The 20,299-nt window shown below is 41.1% G+C and overlaps 1 protein-coding gene across 1 annotated transcript; it reads left to right on the plus strand.

Annotated features, from left to right (window-relative positions):
* Positions 1–1,018: 1,018 nt before the first annotated feature.
* On the plus strand, positions 1,019–15,990 carry HPCA (hippocalcin). Its single transcript, XM_066573823.1, has 4 exons — positions 1,019–1,200; positions 13,612–13,992; positions 14,986–15,091; positions 15,668–15,990. Exons 2-4 carry the CDS (start codon positions 13,615–13,617, stop codon positions 15,763–15,765), a joined length of 582 nt encoding a protein of 193 aa, XP_066429920.1. The 5' UTR covers positions 1,019–1,200; positions 13,612–13,614; the 3' UTR covers positions 15,766–15,990.
* The last annotated feature ends 4,309 nt before the right edge of the window (positions 15,991–20,299 follow it).

Genomic DNA, 20,299 nt, shown 5'->3' on the forward strand with positions numbered 1-20,299 from the left:
TAAGGCTGGTGAGACGCGGGGGGGAATATACTTACACGGCGTTTTATACACTGGTAAACGTAAAGCCTGCCCAGGAGTCAAGTGCAACAAGTTTATTAAGAGGTGAACACCTGGTAATAGACTTTGTGCATAATTGACCAGTCTGTGCGCCAGACTAAAATCTACCCTTCGCCACAAGATAGTTTCGATTTTAGCTGTAAATTACATCAGATTCTGGCTTAAATTATATTAAATTCAATGTGCCTATAAACCACACCCCTTTGTTAAGCTCCACCCACTTCTTTATTTAAACAAAAAAGTAGGTGAAGCATCAAAATTTCCAATCGTTTTTACTTCCTGTTAGAATGGCGGAGCCCACTTATTAGGTCTCCATTACAATTTTTTTTTAAACTCTTACTATGTTTTTTGGGTCCATAGTATTCTCGCAGAATGCCGCATTTTGGGGTCTGGTGTTTTTTTTCTGGCGTGGTCCCATAAACTTATGAATGGTTAAAAAAAAACTATGTGACCTCAAAAAGCCGCTTGTAGGAAATGGAGGCGTCAAAAAAATCTAAAGTGCTTCTCCCAAAGTTTTTAACAAAACAAGCGAGAAAAAAAGCAGGAGAAACTAGGAGTGATGTGAGTGCTCGGAGCTAGGACAGACTCTGCGCGAGCTACTTGGCGGTACTACAGCGAGTGAGCAGAACGTTGCATGCATCATTGTCTGAGCTTTCTGAAGCCTCATTCAGTTTGTGCTGAGAACTGGCCTCAACCATTTCTCGAACAGGGGGGTGCACTTTCTTTCATATAATAAATTACCTTGGTTTATAGTTTCTGTGTCTTGACTGTTGCACTAAGTATACATTATACAATATTATAGACTCCATCATGTGCGGTAAATTCATAAAAGCTGCGTATATGACATGGCTGTAATACATTGAATGAGAATCTCCTCCCTCCCGCTGTCCAGTGTGCCGTGCCGGCTCCCGGCTGCTCTGTAAGCTGTACAATCCGCTCAGCTGCTCCAGGGAGAAGCACAGTGAGATCCACGGGGCTCCTGCACTGGACGCACTCACCTGGAGAGCACGACGAGCGGCGCCTACCGGGCTCTCATACCGAGCAGGAGCGGCCGCAGCTAGTATATACCCGTGGACGGCAGTGCATACAGCCCGGGGCGCTGGAAGATCACATCCTGGTCCGAGGACAGGACACAGGCATCAGGTAATACAGAGGTAGCGCCGTTAACCATGTCAGTGCCGGCAGGCATTGGTACCCATTAGCATGGGCATCTAGGTAAAGTTCCTACTGGAGCAGCTGTGCAGCAGTCCCTGCAGTCATAGAGCAGCCCCTCCGGCCAGCAGTCCTCCTGCCGCCGCACTCCGCGAGGGTACATGGAGAGTGGCACCTCCAGCACTCCTATATTATATAAGATGAATTATGTAATGGAGCATGATTACCCATGGCCATAGTGTGCAGCAGGATGCCAGCCTGGGAAAAGTATGGATGATGTGACTTCATGTGGAGCAGCACCACCATTGCTCTTCTTCATCATCACTGCTACATGGGGGGCATCTGAAGGGTTAACTGGGTAATTCACTGCCCAGTCCTTTGTGCCACCCCAGCCAAAGAAGAGAGATGGCATTTTGGGCTCCCCAGGGAACCCCCTCTCCCTGAGGGGTCACATCTGCTGAGTTAGGTGTCCAGAGATACTCTGCACATGCCAGCTGTGCTGAACAGCTGTACCAGACCCTGGGATAATCCGAGATCAGCCAGCCGGTAATGAATTCCCATCACACACAGGGAGGAGGTGACATGCAGCACAAACATGCACCAGCGTATCAGGCATATTATAGGTCATGGAATATTAGGTCCTATCGTCCAAGCGGGAATGGCATCACTGTCATTGCTTTACACTCCAAATGAACTAAGTGACCCCCAACACCATTATGCCTGATATAGGAGCTGGCCATTTGTAGACCTTTTCCTTTCCCGGATCCCTTTTCTGCTACCATTATGGTCGTGGTTGTGAAGAAAGGTAGGTCAGTGCAATACAAAGGTTTCTACGTCTCTTTTTGTTATACTAAGCACTTTGCAACATCAGCGGCATGTCCAATCATCCGGATGTCACATCTGGCTGTAATATCAGGCCATGCATGGTCACCTAAAGAGGAGAAATGACAACTGAACATAATTTCCAGATATACGGACATCACATAATTACTGCCCCCAGAAACTATATTGTGCCTATTTGATAAAAACAAGACTTAATGCAATATTGGTTACACTGTTGTTTTATTTATTTATTTTTAATTCCTGCATTCATTATGTAGCTATTCCCCAGTATATATAAGTTGGCTAATGTTATTTTGTTCTGTCTGAAATTCCTTTTTTTTTTTTTTTTTTCTGCTGGTCATCTGATCTCAGTTCTGACCAGCTCAGATCTACTTGGGGTTATGGATTTGTTTTCTAGTCAATTTCTCATTCTGTGTGATGCTTTTACATGGATCTATCACAGAATCTGCCTGTAGGGGTACATAGGCATTTCTGTCATAGCTGATGATGATCAGACAGTTATAATAGAGGAGATCACAGCCCATCCTTCTGACTGTATACTTATGGTCTGTAGCATATATAGGTGAATACAGATCGTAATGATTATTAAACTGTCTCCCCAGCAGGCTAATATGCAATATCATTAACTTATGCTAGATATTGATTCATCATTGAATTGATTGAAAGTGAAAGTAAAAAATGTCACCATCAAGATGGCATCTGATAAGGAGACTGCACTGCATGGAAGTGACTGGAATACACAGAGGAGACCTGCTGAGGGGGTATAGGCATGGAAAAATGTGTTTTTACCGGAGTGGCCTTTTAAGAAAATAATGGGAAATTAGATGCCTGAGACTATCTTTGTTCTCTGTTGCCTCTGGAATTACCAGACTTCTTAAGCGTTTCAAATTAATTTCTACTCCATGTGCAGATTGTCAATGACGTAAACTTTTGAAGGTTAACCTAGTCATTAATGCACTTTCATTTTGCTTTTGTAGGGGTTAGAAAATAAATTCACAGGTCATATATGGACAAATGCCATTTAGGCTACAGAATGTTACCACTGACCCCTGATGTATTGACTTGTAATGGCAATGGAGGATCTTAATTTTTTATTTTAAGTATTTCATGAGTATTGGAAAAAAAAGTCAGTAACTGGCTTCTAAAGGAAAGAGAAGGACCTCTTTGGCGTGGACTCGCACTTGGCATTTCTCTTGGATGAAAAAGGCTGAATGTATGGGGTCTTGCACACTCTGTCCCTCCTGAATCCTGCTGATATTAGTGACATTGGCTCACATGTCCCTAATCACAATTTTAGATATATTCTAACCTCTTGATGTTGCAGTGTGATATCAGGTGGCAGGCTGCACATCATTTCAACATTGCAGACTTCTGCAGTGCTCTTCAAAAATAATAGTAACCACCATGGTGGAGTAAGGAGAACCTTGACTGTTCCCAAAATTGGGCCTTCCCTTCACCCCCATGGCTCTGCCACACTGTGTGTATAAACGCAACACAACTTTTAGGTGCTAGATGTCAGAACAGACCTCTAATTTCAGACTTCAGACAAAAAAACATATTAAAACCCCTGATCAGACTTCTATACTTGCCCTCCTTTTTCGTGGACTCCTCATCAGGCCAAGGTGCCACTGGATGACATCAGGACCTAGTGTTACTTCAAAGCCTTTTTAACCAGAGTAGGACTGTCGAGACTTGATGACTATTCCCTCCAAGCCAGACAATCTAAGAAAGCGGCAAATAAATATTGCTGTATAGCACTAAATCATTAGCTCTAATTATCAAGTGTAGTTAAAGGGGTTTTCTGGGCCATTTTTATTGAGGTACTAGTTTTAGAATAGGTCATCAATAGTTAATCAGTTGGGATCTGCACGCTCGGGAACCAGGCCAAATAACTGATCAGGCGCCTACTTTAAGCGCCAAAACACACATGGGTACGTAATGGAAGCTGATGCTCTAACCTCTGTGTAGTGGCCAGTGCTGGTAATTGCAGGCTTAGCTCCCATTAAAATCAGTGAGCGCTGCACCTGCAATTGTGAGCACTGGCCTTTACACAGGGTCGGAGCTCACGCTTTCCCTCTGTAGCCCTATGTATTGTGGTACTTGCAGGCGCCCAATCAGCTGGGTTCCCAAGAGGTGGATCCTGGCCAATCAACTACTGATGATTTATTTTGAGGATATGGTTATCAATATTATTTGCCTGGAAACCTCTCTAGTGGGTTTATTGAAATAACCCATTCTCTGCCCCTGGCCCAGGAATAAGATTTGTATCATCTACACTAGAAACGTAGTTACTTCCTGTAGGCCTAAGGGTTCACTCACACAGGCATACATCGCCCACGTATTACATGCATTTTCAAGCGTGTAAAATATGCAGTACACAGCAAATACTCGTGTAACATGCATTTTTGTTGCATAAGTTAAATTCGCATAGCTATTATTGGTAAAATAGGACATGCGGTTTTTTTTTACGTACGTAATAAAAAAAGCAGGTGAGTGTGGCCCAATAGAATAAAATGGGCTTTTAGCACCGCATATTAGAAGTGTGAGAAATACGCGTGTAATAAGCTTTCTACATATGCCCGTGTGAGTGAGCTCGAAGGGAAAGAAGTTAATTACACCATTACTTTTTGGTCTAGGGCCGACGAGGTTAATGTCAGTAGAAGTACTCATCTGAGTAGTGTCCCTGCTCGTTAGCTGAAGACAGAGCCATAGGCTTTCTATTCAACCCGTCCTCCGTTACCAAGTTGAGACAGTACTTGGATGAGCTCTTCTACTGCTTTGTTCTTGTGATCAGTGGGGATCTCCACACCAAGGACCTCCACCAATCAAAACTTTTCACAACTCCCTATTACATGTGAAGCGTCTTTAGAATTCATAGTTACACATTAACGTTTGCATTCATGATAGTTTAGGGAAGTGAAGAGGTTAATGACACCTTTCCTGGAGGTCTGTGATAATGCCTGCATCACTGGTAGTGTAGAGCACAGAAAGATTTAATGTCAGTATCCTTAGTGGTCTAGTACAGAGAAAGGGTTAATCTCCAAATCCCTGGTGGTCTAGGGGCAATGGAAGTGTTTGGGGTCCAGTGGATGACATGGCTCTCCAGGCTCCAGCATTGTTCTTTTAGTTTCCGGGTTATAGAGGTGAGTGCAGCTATATGTCTACAACTATACAGTTCTCTCTCTAATCTAAGGCTGGCTTCACACGGGTGGAAGTACATTTGTGTGCGCCTGAGCACTGCTTTTTTGCGGAATCCGTGTTTTGGGGTTTTTTTTGCCTGTGCATTGGCGTATTTTACTGTACTTTTTGGCCCCATCTGGCATGTTTGTTTTCGCGTGGCAAACCAATATACAGATTGAAATGGCTAATTAGTTCCAGATGTTTCAATTCCACAGTATTTCACGCAACTCCTTGGGTATTGTGTGCACATTTGCGCATCCCCCCATTGACTTCTATGGGGGAACATTTTGTACACAAATACACAGAAAAATAGAGCATGTTGTAATATATAATTTTTCTTTTTTGCACAACCAAAATGCATGCGCAAAATACAGAAATGTGAATGAACCCATTGAAATCAATGGGTTTTATTCTCTGTGTATAGCGTGCAAATACGCCTGAGTGAAGTCCACCTAAGGGGAGAGCTTCTGACGTTTTCCACAATGCTCATATAGTACCGTAGTGTCGCCATAAAAGGGGGCAGCCTTTAATAACTGCTACAGTCAAAGCCATGACAATAAGAGCAAAAACCCTCTCTAACTCTAGAGATCTCAAAATGCACATGACTGTCAGTTGTAACAGTAGCAGCATAAATACTGCCCCCTCATAGCAGTAATGCCTGTGTCACACCAATATATTTGCGCATGCAATGCACAGTGAATAGAACCTATTGCTTTTATTAAGTTCATTCACATAAGTGTATTTTGCACATGCATTTCATTCATGCTAAAAAAAAAATTAAAAATTGCAGCACGCTGTATTTTTCTGCACATTTGCTCAAATAAAGAGCACATATTGACCTAATTGCCCCAATTGGTCATTTCCATGAGTGGAAACATGATTCCATGTTTTTTGTGCGGTCAAAAAGTACAGTAAAACACGCACATGCACATATTCAACGCCCCTTTCGCAAATGCGCCCATAAATGTGACATCGGCCTGAGAGTCAAAGTTGCCAACCTCCATTTATGTATTATTAGGACAACTTAGCCAAAATTCAAAGAACAGTTTTACAGACAAATTGGAAAAGCAAAAATGAAGTTAAGCTATGCTATATACTGAGTGACCACTTTATTAGAGACCCCTCCTCTTACATGATTGGAGTTTCCCTTTAGACATGTGACCTGAAGTGCAGCATAAAATCTAGTGAGCCAGTTTTCTATGGATCAATTTGTGTGAATCCACATTAGAATGGGAAAATTGAGTAAACTGAGCAATTTCGAACAATGCACAGTCATCAGGGCTTGACTACCTGGGGCCCGTACTTCAAAAACTGCCAACCTTGTGGGTTTTTCTTGTGTAGGGATGTGAGGGGGATACCAAGATTGGTGTAAACATACACAAGTTGTTGATAAAACGGGTCAGAAGGGGATGTCATGATTAGTTGCAGGTATATTGCAGGCAAATGCAACGCTGGTGCACCAACTAACATGTCCGAATGCACATCTCGTTTTCCTTAGCACAGGTGGGCTCTAACCACAGACTACTTGAAGTGCCGTTGCTGTTTAAGAGAAACAGAAAAGCACGACTGCTGTGGCTAAAAGGGTACAAAAACTGGCTCCTTCAATAATGGAAAAACATGGTGTGGTCAATCCTCTGGTATTGTTCCTGTGGATGGGAATCACAAGAAAATGCTGTGGTTCTGAAGGCCATAGGGGTTCCAAGGTGCTACTGGATGGGTGTCTAATAAAAAGGCCATTTGGTGTATATCTGTAGCTTGGAATGCTAACATGGGCATATTACCAGCATCTACTAAGAACTGGTCAACTCAACGCAATCCGTACAAGCTCCTCCAGCTTTAAGGAAGATCACTGCTGATTTTTTTTTTTTTTTCCCCCACTGGAAGAAGTCACCTGTTTTATTGACCATCCGTGAATTTGCGAACCGTTGGCAATCTTGGTAAATCTGATATCATATGCAGGTTTCTTTTTCAGTTTTTTTGCCATAGCCAGTATTGGATTCAAAAGGAGTGGGAGATATGAATGAAAAACCTGCACTTTCCCGTGGCTTTGGCTCTGAAAACCGAAATGAAAAAATGCCACTAAAACCTCTGTGAAACCACCCTAAGGGATTATGAACACAAGGGTAATCTGGTTCTAAGTTGTACAGATTCATTATATGGCGGCCATAGTTCACAATAAACCAATACTGCAGCTCTATGTGCTCCAACTTTTGTATAGAGCCAAACAGAGATTATTTTTCTCACAAAATCTCTGACAATCAGTGGAAAAAAAAATCCCGGCACGTTCTATCAGTTGCCGTATAAGAGTATATTACAACCATAAGGCAATTTATTCTCCCACTGAAGCACTTCTCATCTCTGTGGGTCCATAATATGGATTTATAGAGGTGTTGTGTGTAGCCTTACAATACGTATGAAGTCCCCCTTAATAATAAGTGCAGCTTTCAATAAACATGCCCTCCACAGTCAAGACCGGAAAAGACTCCAACATTTACTACGTCTGCCATCCGACATTGCTCTGCTCTGGAAAGAAGCAACGTGTATCCAACACTGATCATATTTTGTCGAGAGCTGCCCTAAAGAGAATGTCCAGCAGTGGCAGTCAGTGCCTGACAGACAAGACTGCTACCAACAGTCCTGGTCTGCAGTTATTTGTCCATTGTTGACCTATACCACATGATACATGTCTGCCACTGATCATGGTAATTGCTGCTGTACTTGGCTATGAGTAAAGGCCTATTTACACATAAAGATAATCTTTCAAGGATTAAAAGATATTTTGCGATCCGTTTGCATAAAGTGTTAATGGACATTAACACTTTATCATCTTCATTTGCATGTAAAAGGGCTTCAGGAGCTGTTTGCAGAGCCCAGTGTGTGATTAATCACACACCCAGCTGTGCACACAGTTGTATTGTTCTGTTCACTGCTCCCAGCAGAATGTTATTTGCTGCCTCCCGTGGAGAGAACAGCTTGCGGTCTAGTAAGAGATACTTTATCTCCCAGTAGCTGAACGATGAATTTTAAATTCTCCTTAAAATCATCATTCAAAGGAAAAGTGCACAATGCCCGAGTTTACATGTAACGATTGTCACTTGTTTTCGGTCATTGAACAAATTTTGAGCGATAATCGTTATGTGTCAATGGGCCTTGAGAGTAAGTACCTACGCCAGAAACGAGTCAGAAAAAGCTGCTATGTTGTAGTTGCGAATGGATATTTTTTTTAACGTGGATTAGTAAAGTTTGGGATTTTACGTTTCCAAGCTGGGAGCGAGCTGGCTTTTTCCACAGCACATAATTGCTGCATGCGGCATCTTTTCTTTCTTTCATAAATTGTGCAGAGAATTGCTTTGGAAAACCAGCTTCCTCTGTAATCTGCTAGCCTTGATTAGATAGGCCAGGATCACAATGTTGTCTTTTGATTTCAGAGCTGTCATGCAGTGAACATAACAAATGTCTATAGCAGAACATTATTCCTTGTGTTTGTAGGCAGATGGGAAAGAACCTAATTTCATGCTAAACATATCGGGTTTTAAGTGTGAAGACCTTGCTCATAGCAACCAGATTCCAGCTGTCAGCAAAACGGTAATCCGATTGGTTATTAGAACCCATCCACATTTCTATAGCTTGACTTTTTTTAAAAAAAAATAATTATTTTTAAATAAATGATTCCTATAGTACCACTTGTAGTAAGTATCATTAAATTTTCAGTATTTTTTTTTATTTGTATTTAAATGCAGTATGCTGTAGTGTATGTAGTGTTTTGCACCCACTTCTATGGGTTGCAAGTAATTAACATTTAGAGCCACAAAATATGACTGCCAAATCTTAGAGTAGACATATGCCTATTGCTAAAACATGCATGCATAGAAATGATCTACTAACTCTGATTCACTTAGTGCCATATTTATGGGCATGATTTAAATGTTAATGTTGGCACACTAAATAGGTATGGCTTTATAGAAGGAGGTTGAATTTATGGGCAGGTCCTTAATTTTTATAGAATAGTTATTAAAAATGGTATAAAACCTCTAGCTAAAATTAAGGAGATCAATAGGTTTGAGAGAATAATTAGTATAATACAAAACAAAATGCCCAGATTCAGGGCCATATGGTCAGAATGGAACTCAAGACGACCTAACTTTGTATTAATGCCCTGGTTTTATGCAAATAAGGGAGATGGAATAATGCCTCCACAGTGCCACCTATTGTAAGAAAGCATTCCTTCAAGCCAAAGTCAGACTCTTTATACAAGCCTTGAAACAATGACTGGAAATTAAAAGCAAAGCCAGACTCCATGTACAGACAACTGTTTCAGGGTGTTTGCCCTTCATTAGTGTAAGGTAGGAGTTTGGTTTCGCTAGTGAGCGGCCTGAGACTAATTTCCAGTCATTGTTACAAGGCTTGTTTAATGAGTCTAACTTTGGCTTGAAGGAATGCTGCCTTACAATAGGTGGCACTGTGGAGGTATTATTCCATCTCCCTTATTTGCATATTACCCAGAGGAGCATAAATGGCCTTTTGAGTCTCCTCTCTCACCGTCTTGGTGCTCCCCCTAAGGAAAAAAGTTAATGTTTCTGATCCCCTGGTCTTGTAACAACTAGCTATGCCGTTACTAGTTTAACTATTTAGGAACGTTTTTGTTTTTCTGGTAAACTGTCTCCTACATAACTTGTTCTCCTAGATCTCCATCTGCCAGTCTCTACTATCCGTGTATTTCCTTAAAGGAGATGTCCCGCGCCGAAACGGGTTTTTTTTTTTTTAAACTCCCCCCCCGTTCGGCGCGAGACAACCCCGATGCAGGGGTTAAAAAAACCACCCGCACAGCGCTTACCTGAATCCCGGCGGTCCGGCGTCTTCATACTCACCTGCTGAAGATGGCCGCCGGGATCCTCTGTCTTCATGGACCGCAGGGCTTCTGTGCGGTCCATTGCCGATTCCAGCCTCCTGATTGGCTGGAATCGGCACGTGACGGGGCGGAGCTACACGGAGCTACACGGAGCCCCATAGAGAAGAGGAGAAGACCCGGACTGCGCAAGCGCGGCTAATTTGGCCATCGGAGGGCGAAAATTAGTCGGCACCATGGAGACGAGGACGCCAGCAACGGAGCAGGTAAGTATAAAACTTTTTATAACTTCTGTATGGCTCATAATTAATGCACAATGTACATTACAAAGTGCATTATTATGGCCATACAGAAGTGTATAGACCCACTTGCTGCCTCGGGACATCTCCTTTAATTGTTTCTCTCTGAGGCTGCCTGCACACGGCAGAGCCAGATTCTGCATGCGGGAGCCCATAGCGGAATCCAACCCTAGCAGCAGCATCATCTGCATGTACATGTAGTTTCTCTTCTTTCTCTGTACTGCGGATGGTCTTTATGGCTCGCCATCTGACATGCGCAGTACAGATTTTTTTAAACTTCTGCTTTTCGTACGGCTTCCACAATTCAAACCCGGTCATGTGCAGGGGGCGTGAGACATTTTTTTTTTTTTTTCCTGTTGCTTTAGTATTTTAAAATGTAAGTAGACTCGTGTAGTCAATTATTCCCAAATTGTAGAACCCATTCATTCCTTCAAAATCTTCAATACAGAAGTTTGAAAAAGGCAATAAAACCTGACCCTCTGTCAGATTGTTTTTGATGTATATTTCTTAAAACTGGACAGAATTTTTGAATGCTACTAAAAAGTAGATAGTAAGTATTATTCAGAAGATGGTCAATGTTTTAATCCCACTTATTTTGATCCAAAATTCAGATCCTCTAGTTGCAAATAAGATTTTTAACACGTGTTTCAGTTCATCAGTATTTCTGGGATGCTTTGTATACACAGCCCTCCTTTATATCATGCCACAGTATTTTAGTAGGATTAAGGTCAGTACTCTGACTCAGCCAATTCAAAGCACAAATCTTTTTCAACCGCTCTTTAATTGATTAACTTGTGTGCTTTGGGTCATTGTCACCCAATGCATCTTCAGTTTAGGGGTTAGGACTGCTGCCCTTACATTCTACTGTAAAATGTTTTGAATTACCTTAGGATTCATTGTTTTTTCAGTGATCACAAGGTGCCTAGGACCTGGCAGAACAGTGCCAAAATATAATTCTCCCTCCATCATGCTTCATAGTTAAGAGCCAAGTCTTTGGTAATGATTTTGAAAGGCTTTTTACACCTTTTATGTATCTTGGTAACATCTTCTGAGGTCTTTTGAAAGTTTCTTGCTTTGAGGCTTGGTTCACAGTAAGCAATTTTTCTTGTGATGAATGCATTTGTTACTATCGAGCCATTAACATAAAGGTTCCCTTTTTTTTCTCCCAGCGCTGTGAATGTTTTCTCAATGTACTCAATTAAATACATGAATGGTGCAACTGTTTGTGTGTTTTTGTACTTGTCTATAGTTGTGACCTAAATACCAGTAGCTATCTGACTACATTTTATTCATAATTCGTGCTAAAATCCATGTGGTTCGAAAGGGCTCACTTAGGTTTTTTGCAGTTGTAACATCAGTATGGTTTTGAAATTTAGAATGTAATCAAAGCAATCCCATGAGGACGTTGCAGTGGTTGACTTGGTCAGAATTCTTGCATTCTTGTGAGTTGTCAAAGGGGATCTACCAGTCAAAGGGAATGTACCATAAATACAAGTTATCCCCTATCCCTAGTATAGGGGATAACATATAATTCTAATACAACCCATTTAAGTGGGAAGCTGTAGGGATGTAAAAACTAAGTAACTTGCCAAAAGACCTTAATTAAAGTGACCTTGGCCACACTATTTCTCCAACTATCTGGTGCACTCTGTGAATTAGTAATCTAAGACACTACATTATGCTCCTACTAGTCAGTGCTGTTCACATGGGCAGTACTGGTTAATCAAAGCCAGTATAGTGTCTTAGACTAATGATGCATATTATACACAGTATGCATCAGGTAGTCAGAGAAGCAGTTTGACCATCTCTGTTTGTCCAGGCCCATAGGGTTGCTTTAAAAAAAAAAGTTTGAACTGTTCCCATCTATCTGAGTAACTTTGGCACCTGATGGTTATCCTTCAATGGATTCTAGTGTTTGTAGCACATGCAGATTTTATTCTGCTGCAACTGAACTGAAGGCTGCATGCAGCAGCTCATCAACTCTCCTTTCCTGCAGAAAGGAAGAACATACAGTACAGTAGGTATGCTTCTCCAAAATGAATAATCTATTTCCTATAATTCTCAGTAGCGCCGAAAGTTTTTTTCTTTTCTTTTTGCTTTTGTTTACCTGACTTATTCTATTGAAGGTGGCAAATTTTAAACAGAATTCTGCCAATATTGAGAACTATTTCGCAATATAAAGCTAAATAACTAGCAGATTTTAGTGTTGAAATGGGTATTATGGCTTTTGGACATTTCCTGTCAGCTTTTACTTGCAAGATGACAGCCTGATCTCTATGGACTACGCTGAGATTTACTGTGAGATTGTTATTTCTAAGTCTCCTTACTTAATTATGGCCTTGAGTCTTTCATTTGTCTCAGTGGAGTGAGTTACAGATGTTTCTCCGTATAGAGGAGTAATAACTCATTCTTTTCTCTTCTCTGGGTTAATGACGATTATTAAAAATGGAACTAAAGTTTCTGCCAGGCTTAAGAGATGCATCCCTTAGGAGGTCACAATGAGAAGTGCCTGATATAACCTTCCCTGGCCAAGGATGAACAGGACATCAGTGACTCCCCCCTCTAGACTACTGTCCGCTGTTCTCCCGGCATGTGATCTACTTGGCTTGGGGGAGTTTTCTTTTGTGCCGTAAAAACCTTTGTCTCCACCAAAGAGCTTGGCCTGCTTCTGGCAGCAAAGGGTGGTTTTGTGGGTTTATAGCTTCTGCTGCTACTTTAGACCATAAGGTTCTTTTCACATTGTGTCTTTAGTGTGTGCCCAAGATTTCCAGGAGGATTTCTGTCAGAAACCTTGCATGTAGTGTACATGTTCATTGGATGCTATTTAGTGTCACACATCAACCCATAGGCTACCGTTATAAAAAAAAATCTGCTTAATGTTTTTCTTTTTACTGGATGCCCTAGGTGGAATATATCAGTCTTATGCAGTTAAAAAAAGGGTATGGAAAGCATTTGTCAGGTGAATGGGGATCCTAGGGTTCCATTTACCCTAATATGCTGAGAGGTTTCTGGTGCATACAGTAAATGTAGACTAAAGACACTATCTGAAAATAACCATACACATCAACTTGTGGGCGACTTGATGAACTGAGGCTAGAGATTGTTCTTGGAGCTCGTCTATGAAACAGTCATAATTTATATTCTATGCAGATAGAAGGCTTATTTTTTTCTGTTTTCATGTAGCTTTAAAAAAAAAAAAAATTTAATTATGTCATTACATTTTGTCCTGTGCAGGAGATGGGGAAGCAGAACAGTAAGCTCCGCCCAGAGATGCTGCAAGACCTGCGGGAGAATACAGAATTCTCAGATCATGAGCTGCAGGAGTGGTATAAAGGCTTCTTGAAGGACTGTCCATCTGGCATTCTCAACGTGGAAGAGTTTAAGAAGATCTATGCTAACTTCTTCCCATATGGAGATGCCTCCAAGTTTGCAGAGCATGTTTTCCGTACATTTGACACAAATGGTGATGGGACTATAGATTTCAGGGAGTTTATCATTGCACTGAGTGTCACCTCAAGGGGAAAATTGGAGCAGAAACTTAAGTGGGCATTCAGCATGTATGACCTAGATGGCAACGGCTACATCAGCCGGGAGGAGATGTTGGAGATAGTACAGGTAAATGGGGGATGTGAATGCCATTTATAGATGGAGAATAGTTTTTTAAATACATGCAATGGAAATGTGCCAGAAACAATAAAAAAGATAACATAGTGTAATTCATGCATACAGTATTATGTAGAAGTGGATGTGCATAGACTTGTGTTATACATTTGTTTCTGCTCTGGTTATATACTAGGGTGTTCATTAACGAAAACATAGGGAGCTATATATATATAGAAGAATGCAAAATTGAGACTGTATGTGGTCCATCAGCTATTGTGAGTTACCCTCCTGCAAAGTATTTGGCTGTTTTGAGAAATCGGACTGCCCTGATAATAAAGGTCTTTACCCCCCTCATTGTAGTATCCAGATACTCCCACATATCATATCCACTAATAATCCATGCTTTAGGGTAATGAAATCCTATATACGTGTCTGTCGTAGAGAGGTACATTCCAACTGGTTTCATTTTCATTCCATCATTTACCATGTAATGATAATTAGAAAGGATGAGTCAAGCCTTGAAATATAGATTCAGTGTACTGTAATGTTAGGAAATAACCCTGCAGGGAAACAGCCGGTTCCCCGGCTGCTGATCAATCAATGACACAATGATTGTATGCTTTATATAACAAGCTCATCAGTCATACAGCATGGGATAGCGCACAATGTAGATAAAATCTCTTTTATACAAGTATGAATACCCTTTCTAATCTTAAAGAAGATCCCTGCACAGAATGTAATCTAGTGCCAGATATTGAGCTCTTCGTTGTATTGCCCTGGCGACGCCTTAAAACATGGTCTAACACTTTCATCCCCCTTCTCCCCCCCACTCCCCTTCACAAACTGTATTAAGTTTTTAAAGAGCAGAAACAATTTTCATTGAGCATTCTTCTGTTGATAGAGGTAGGAATGCATGAATCTCGTCTCATGGATTTATTGTCTAACCCTCAAGGCTTTTGCCCTTGCTTATAATATGCCTTATGGCTGTCTGACTTCTTTTCATAGGCAATTTATAAGATGGTTTCCTCTGTAATGAAAATGCCAGAGGATGAATCCACACCAGAAAAACGCACAGAGAAGATATTCAGGCAGATGGATACAAATAATGATGGTAAGTGATGGAAACAGTGCAGTTCTTTCTTCCTACTTATGCTGCGAATGACCGGTCATGTTTACGACATTGTGTTTTACATAATGCCTGGTGTACTGTGGATGTTTTCAGAAGCAAATGAGCAACGTTTTCCTGTATTCTAATGCCTTGGAAAAAGTATAGCTTCTTGATTTCCACTACACATGCCATGTTCTGCCTCCGCTTGCACTAGAGCAGCTTCTTTTGGCATCGGAAAACGGCAGCAGCAAGTACAAATCTGGCTGGCATCCAATGTCTGCATACACATGCAACACTAGAGCTTGTGGAAGATGTGATCCTGCTACTAGGTCACATGACAATTGGAAGTGATGGCCAACAATACACCTGCAGCCACATTGTTTACTTCCAGTTTTGCAAAAGTGGACTGGAAGAATTGGTAACTGGCATTATGTTATTAAAGGAGCATAGTTAGTATGTGTGATATGTTTCATATAGGTATAATCCCAGGAAATGCTTATATTTGCCAATCTTGTTCTTTGCCTACTGATAACATGTTTCAATTTCACCCCAATATGGCATCCACTCATTTCTTTTCAGGCAAACTATCCTTGGAGGAGTTTATTAAAGGTGCCAAGAGCGACCCATCTATCGTACGGTTACTGCAGTGTGACCCCAGCACAGCCTCACAGTTCTGAGCCTTGTTGCAGCCTGGGAAACCTTCATTTCTTCCAGTGGCCGTGCCTCGCCTCTGCATAGTGGCATGTCCCAGAATCCTTTTGGGCATTAGATGGACATCAATGCGCTGCCAACCAATCAGCCCACTTCCTACCCTTTAATTTATTAATTACTCTAAATCTTGTATTATGTTTATTATATGGAGTAACCATGGGTTGCATGGAGAAATTGGGTACAAGGGAAGGGTGGGGTGGGCATTTTCAAGTGTGAAACGAAACCAGAGACACGTTGCAAGTTTTAATGTGCTACAAAGTGGAGTAACTGGTCGACAACTTTTCTACTTTGGTGGAAACAAGGTGGTCTACTTGAAATTAGCAACAGTGGGTAATGGATGCACTAACGCAGGGAGTTACTATGCACGCTACATTTAATATATTTATTAGGGGATGGGAGGGTAGGTTATTAGTTTCCTATCTTGTCTAGATTTACACTTTGCTATGTCTCCTCCCTCTTATTAGAGGGAGTGTTGTTTTACTAGTGTCCTTCTGTTCTAGGTAGGTTACCTGTGAATAATTTGATCCCACTTCCTTTTTCTACTTACAGAATCAACTTCATTAAAACATGTCAGTGTTCACTGTAAATCCATTTGGAGGTGTCCATAAATATGCAATATGCATTTTTGTTGTGTATATAACGTAAGTTCAGGGACCTTTAACATGCATACTAGAATGTAAAGACAGTACATACAGGAGACCTAAAGCTATACTCAAAGTTTGGTTTATTTATTCTTTTATGTTTTCTTGAGTTTTTAAGTGATTGTATGTTCTAAACATTCAAAAAATTTATGACTGCTAAGTAAAAATGAAGCCCAATGACTGATGCACTCAAGAACTGGTTAGTGTTATTTCTGCACTCTTTCTCATTTATAGTTGGGTTACTTGATGGTATTAGCCAACAGAAGGCAAGATTTTACACCTATCTTTAAATGGGCTTTCCACTTTAGTAAAAATGAATTCACTTACTAATGTAGTGACTGTAGGTGAGATGCCTTTGTAAGCCAGTCCTATATTCTGTCACATGACATGCTTCTAGTGTGTATCTCCTGCTTTTCTGACCGCCCTATCTTCCCCTCCCTATAATACAGGGACACCACATGCCTCTTATCTCCACTGCCTCCTTGCTCTTCCACCTTCCATCCTGTCTCAGTAGAGCTGTTTCACATGCTGAGCAGCAGACAGTACAGTGTCCAGTGAGTAGGAGAACTATCTGATCTGTAGTCCTTCACATTGGTAGTCCCACTCATAGCAAGTCCTGGGAGCATCAAAACAAAGCTAATGCCCAGAGATGGGAAAGACAATGGCAGTAAAAAATAATTACATCTGAGAAATGGTGGCATCACCTGGTGAGCATTCACACATACATATAGATACTTTTCTATGTTTATTAGCTTAGAAAATTCCTTTCATAGACGTAACTGAGCAGTGAGAATATATTTGAAGTAACAACCCACAAATTCGCAGAATGGTGTCTTGGAAGCAGTATCCTCTCCTCAATGTTACAGAACCGTTAGTTCCAATGAGGGCGAAGTTATGTTCTTGCCTCTAGAAGCCAGCCTTTAAACTTTCACTACAGTTACATCTAGGAAGTATTGTGTGGTCCTTATATTTTCCTGGTAGTTGGGATCTGATGACTCTGGCTTGGCACCACTGATGACTATATTTTTAGAATTTCTGCTGTGGATAAAATAGCATGACGACTATTATGCTTGGTTTAATGTGTTATGCTTTATTACTGATATTCCTAGTTGGGCTTTTAAACTTAGATTCCATTCTTACAGATATAACCGCATAGACATTAACTGGAGAGCTTTACATGTGGACACAAGGAAGTGGGGACAATACTTTTCTTGTAGTACATTTTCTAGTCTAAGTATTTCTTTTTATCTTTGAGGAAAATGGCACATGGACTGATTCCTAGACATGATTCTTCTTTGTCCTTGCTATTTATAACATGGCTAGAAGGCAACCTGCATTAGCCCTATTTCTGTAACTGGTCATGACGTGGTATCTTTTTCTGTATGCAACAATAGTTTACAGTTGTATGATATTCTGCATGAAGCTGTGAATGGTTGATCTAATTATTGCTTACAGTGGTGCTTGAAAGTTTGTGAACCCTTCAGAATTTTCCATATTTCTGCTTATACTTAAAGGGGTTGTCCCGCGCCGAAACGGGTTTTTTTTTTTTTTTAAACCCCCCCCCCCCGTTCGGCGCGAGACAACCCCGATGCAGGGGTTAAAAAAACAACCCCCACAGCGCTTACCTGAATCCCGGCGGTCCGGCGTCTTCATACTCACCTGCTGAAGATGGCCGCCGGGATCCTCTGTCTCCATGGACCGCAGGGCTTCTGTGCGGTCCATTGCCGATTCCAGCCTCCTGATTGGCTGGAATCGGCACGTGACGTGGCGGAGCTACACGGAGCTACACGGAGCCCCACGGAGCCCCATAGAGAAGAGGAGAAGACCCGGACTGCGCAAGCGCGGCTAATTTGGCCATCGGAGGGCGAAAATTAGTCGGCACCATGGAGACGAGGACGCCAGCAACGGAGCAGGTAAGTATAAAACTTTTTATAACTTCTGTATGGCTCATAATTAATGCACAATGTACATTACAAAGTGCATTATTATGGCCATGCAGAAGTGTATAGACCCACTTGCTGCCTCGGGACAACCCCTTTAATCTAAAACTACATCAAAGTTTCACACAATCCCTAAAAGTAGATAAAGAACCACATCAAACAAATCAGTCCAAAATATTAGATTTGGTCATTTTATTTATTGAGGAAAATGATCCAATATCACATGTCTGAGTGGCAACAGTATGCGAACCTTTAGGATTAGCAGGTGAAATTAGTCAGCCGTGAGTGGGCAATCTGCTTTATTTAACGAATAGGGATCTATCAAAGTGTAATCTTCACAATACGTTTGTGAAAGTGTATCATGATGATAACAAAGAAAATTGTTGATGATACTAATCGGGTTACAAAAGCATCTAAAGAGTTTGGACTCCATCAATCCACAGACAGATTGTGTACAAATGGAGGAGATTCAAGACTATTATTACCCGCCTCAAGAGTGGTTGACCAACAAAGATCATGCCAAGAGCAAGGCAAGGTAACCACTAAGCAACTAAAAGACTCTCATGTTGGCTAATCTTAAACCCTTAATGTCACAGGACGTAAGTTTACACAAAAGGACGTAAACTTATGTCCTGTGGCTGGCATGGGATCAGAAGTGAGCTTGCCATCCTGCAGTGGGAGCCAGCTGTGACTGATAGCTGGCCTCCGGCTATTTTAAGCATTAAGGCGTTGCGATACAGAAGTCCTGCAATGTATTCTCATAGTGATCATAGCTTTCATGGTCTACAGGAACATACAAAATGTAAAACAAAAACGTTTTTGCACACTTTTTTCCATTTCTACATTAAAAAAAGGGGAAATCACACACCTCTCATCTGTAACGACCTGTACAATAAATTGAACACACTATTCTACAAGGCAACCCCCCCCTTCCAAAAAAAAAAAAACAGAGGCAAGATGCTTATTTTGTTTATTTTTGCCTCCCAAAAACACAAATGATAAAGTGGTATGTATCCCAAAATGGTACCAATAAAAACTACAGCCAGTCATGTAATAAAACAAGCTCCCATAGAATTCCATCCGTGTAAAAAATAAAAAAAGTAATGAGACTTACTTGTAAAAAAAGTGGAAAAATCTAAAACAAAATCATTTTTGATGTCAACTTGCAAAAAAAAAAAAATATCATGCCGTTTAATGCTGCATGATTAACACTGTTCATCCAGTTCAATCTCTGTTGATCCAGAGGGTAGGTTAGGAACAGAAAAAAACCACTAAGATATAAGCTGAATTTCCCCCTTTAAGGGAAACAATTTCTTCCCGACTTCAATCTGGCAATCGGAAAAATCCCCAGATTAACAATCCTTCTGAAGTAATTGGTGACTTTATGTAATGTAACTTTTATCGAGTTCACCATCGTCATCGCTTCTATGTTGGTGTAGAAATCTTTTTTTTTCCTCTAGAGGTAAAGAGCGCCCCCTTGTCACAGTCCTGGGTATAAATAGAAGATGTGAGAGCGCTCTGTATTCTCTCCTGATATCTTTAGACATGGTTATTAAGTCATCCCACAGCCATCCTTCTTTTTTCTTTTTCTCTCAAGTAAATAACCCTAATTTTCATAACCTCTCTGGGTATTGTAGTCCGCTAACTATATTTATTAATTTAGTCTCCTTTCTTTGAACCCGCCCAAGCTCTTTTTTGTCCTTATTGAATATTGGTACCCAAAACTGTACACATTCTGTGTGTGGTCTGACCAGTGATTTGTAAAAACGATGAACATTGCTCTCATCATGTGTCCCTAGACCTTTTTTGATGCACCCCATCATCCTACTTGCTTTGGCAGCAGCTGCCTGACACTGGTTGCTCCAGTTAAGGTTACAGTTAACTAAAACCCCCAAGTCCTTTTCCATGTCAGTGTTGCC

The sequence above is a fragment of the Eleutherodactylus coqui genome, chromosome 1 (assembly GCF_035609145.1).
Source record: "Eleutherodactylus coqui strain aEleCoq1 chromosome 1, aEleCoq1.hap1, whole genome shotgun sequence".
NCBI lineage: Eukaryota > Metazoa > Chordata > Amphibia > Anura > Eleutherodactylidae > Eleutherodactylus > Eleutherodactylus coqui.

What these genes read in the sequence shown, in the direction of transcription:
- HPCA (XM_066573823.1), top strand. Translation starts at nt 13,615, where the DNA reads ATGGGGAAGCAGAACAGTAAGCTCCGCCCAGAGATGCTGCAAGACCTG. An exon ending in AGATGTTGGAGATAGTACAG is followed by an intron (nt 13,993 to 14,985) that starts GTAAATGGGGGA and finishes TTCTTTTCATAG; the next exon opens with GCAATTTATAAGATGGTTTC. An exon ending in GATGGATACAAATAATGATG is followed by an intron (nt 15,092 to 15,667) that starts GTAAGTGATGGA and finishes ATTTCTTTTCAG; the next exon opens with GCAAACTATCCTTGGAGGAG.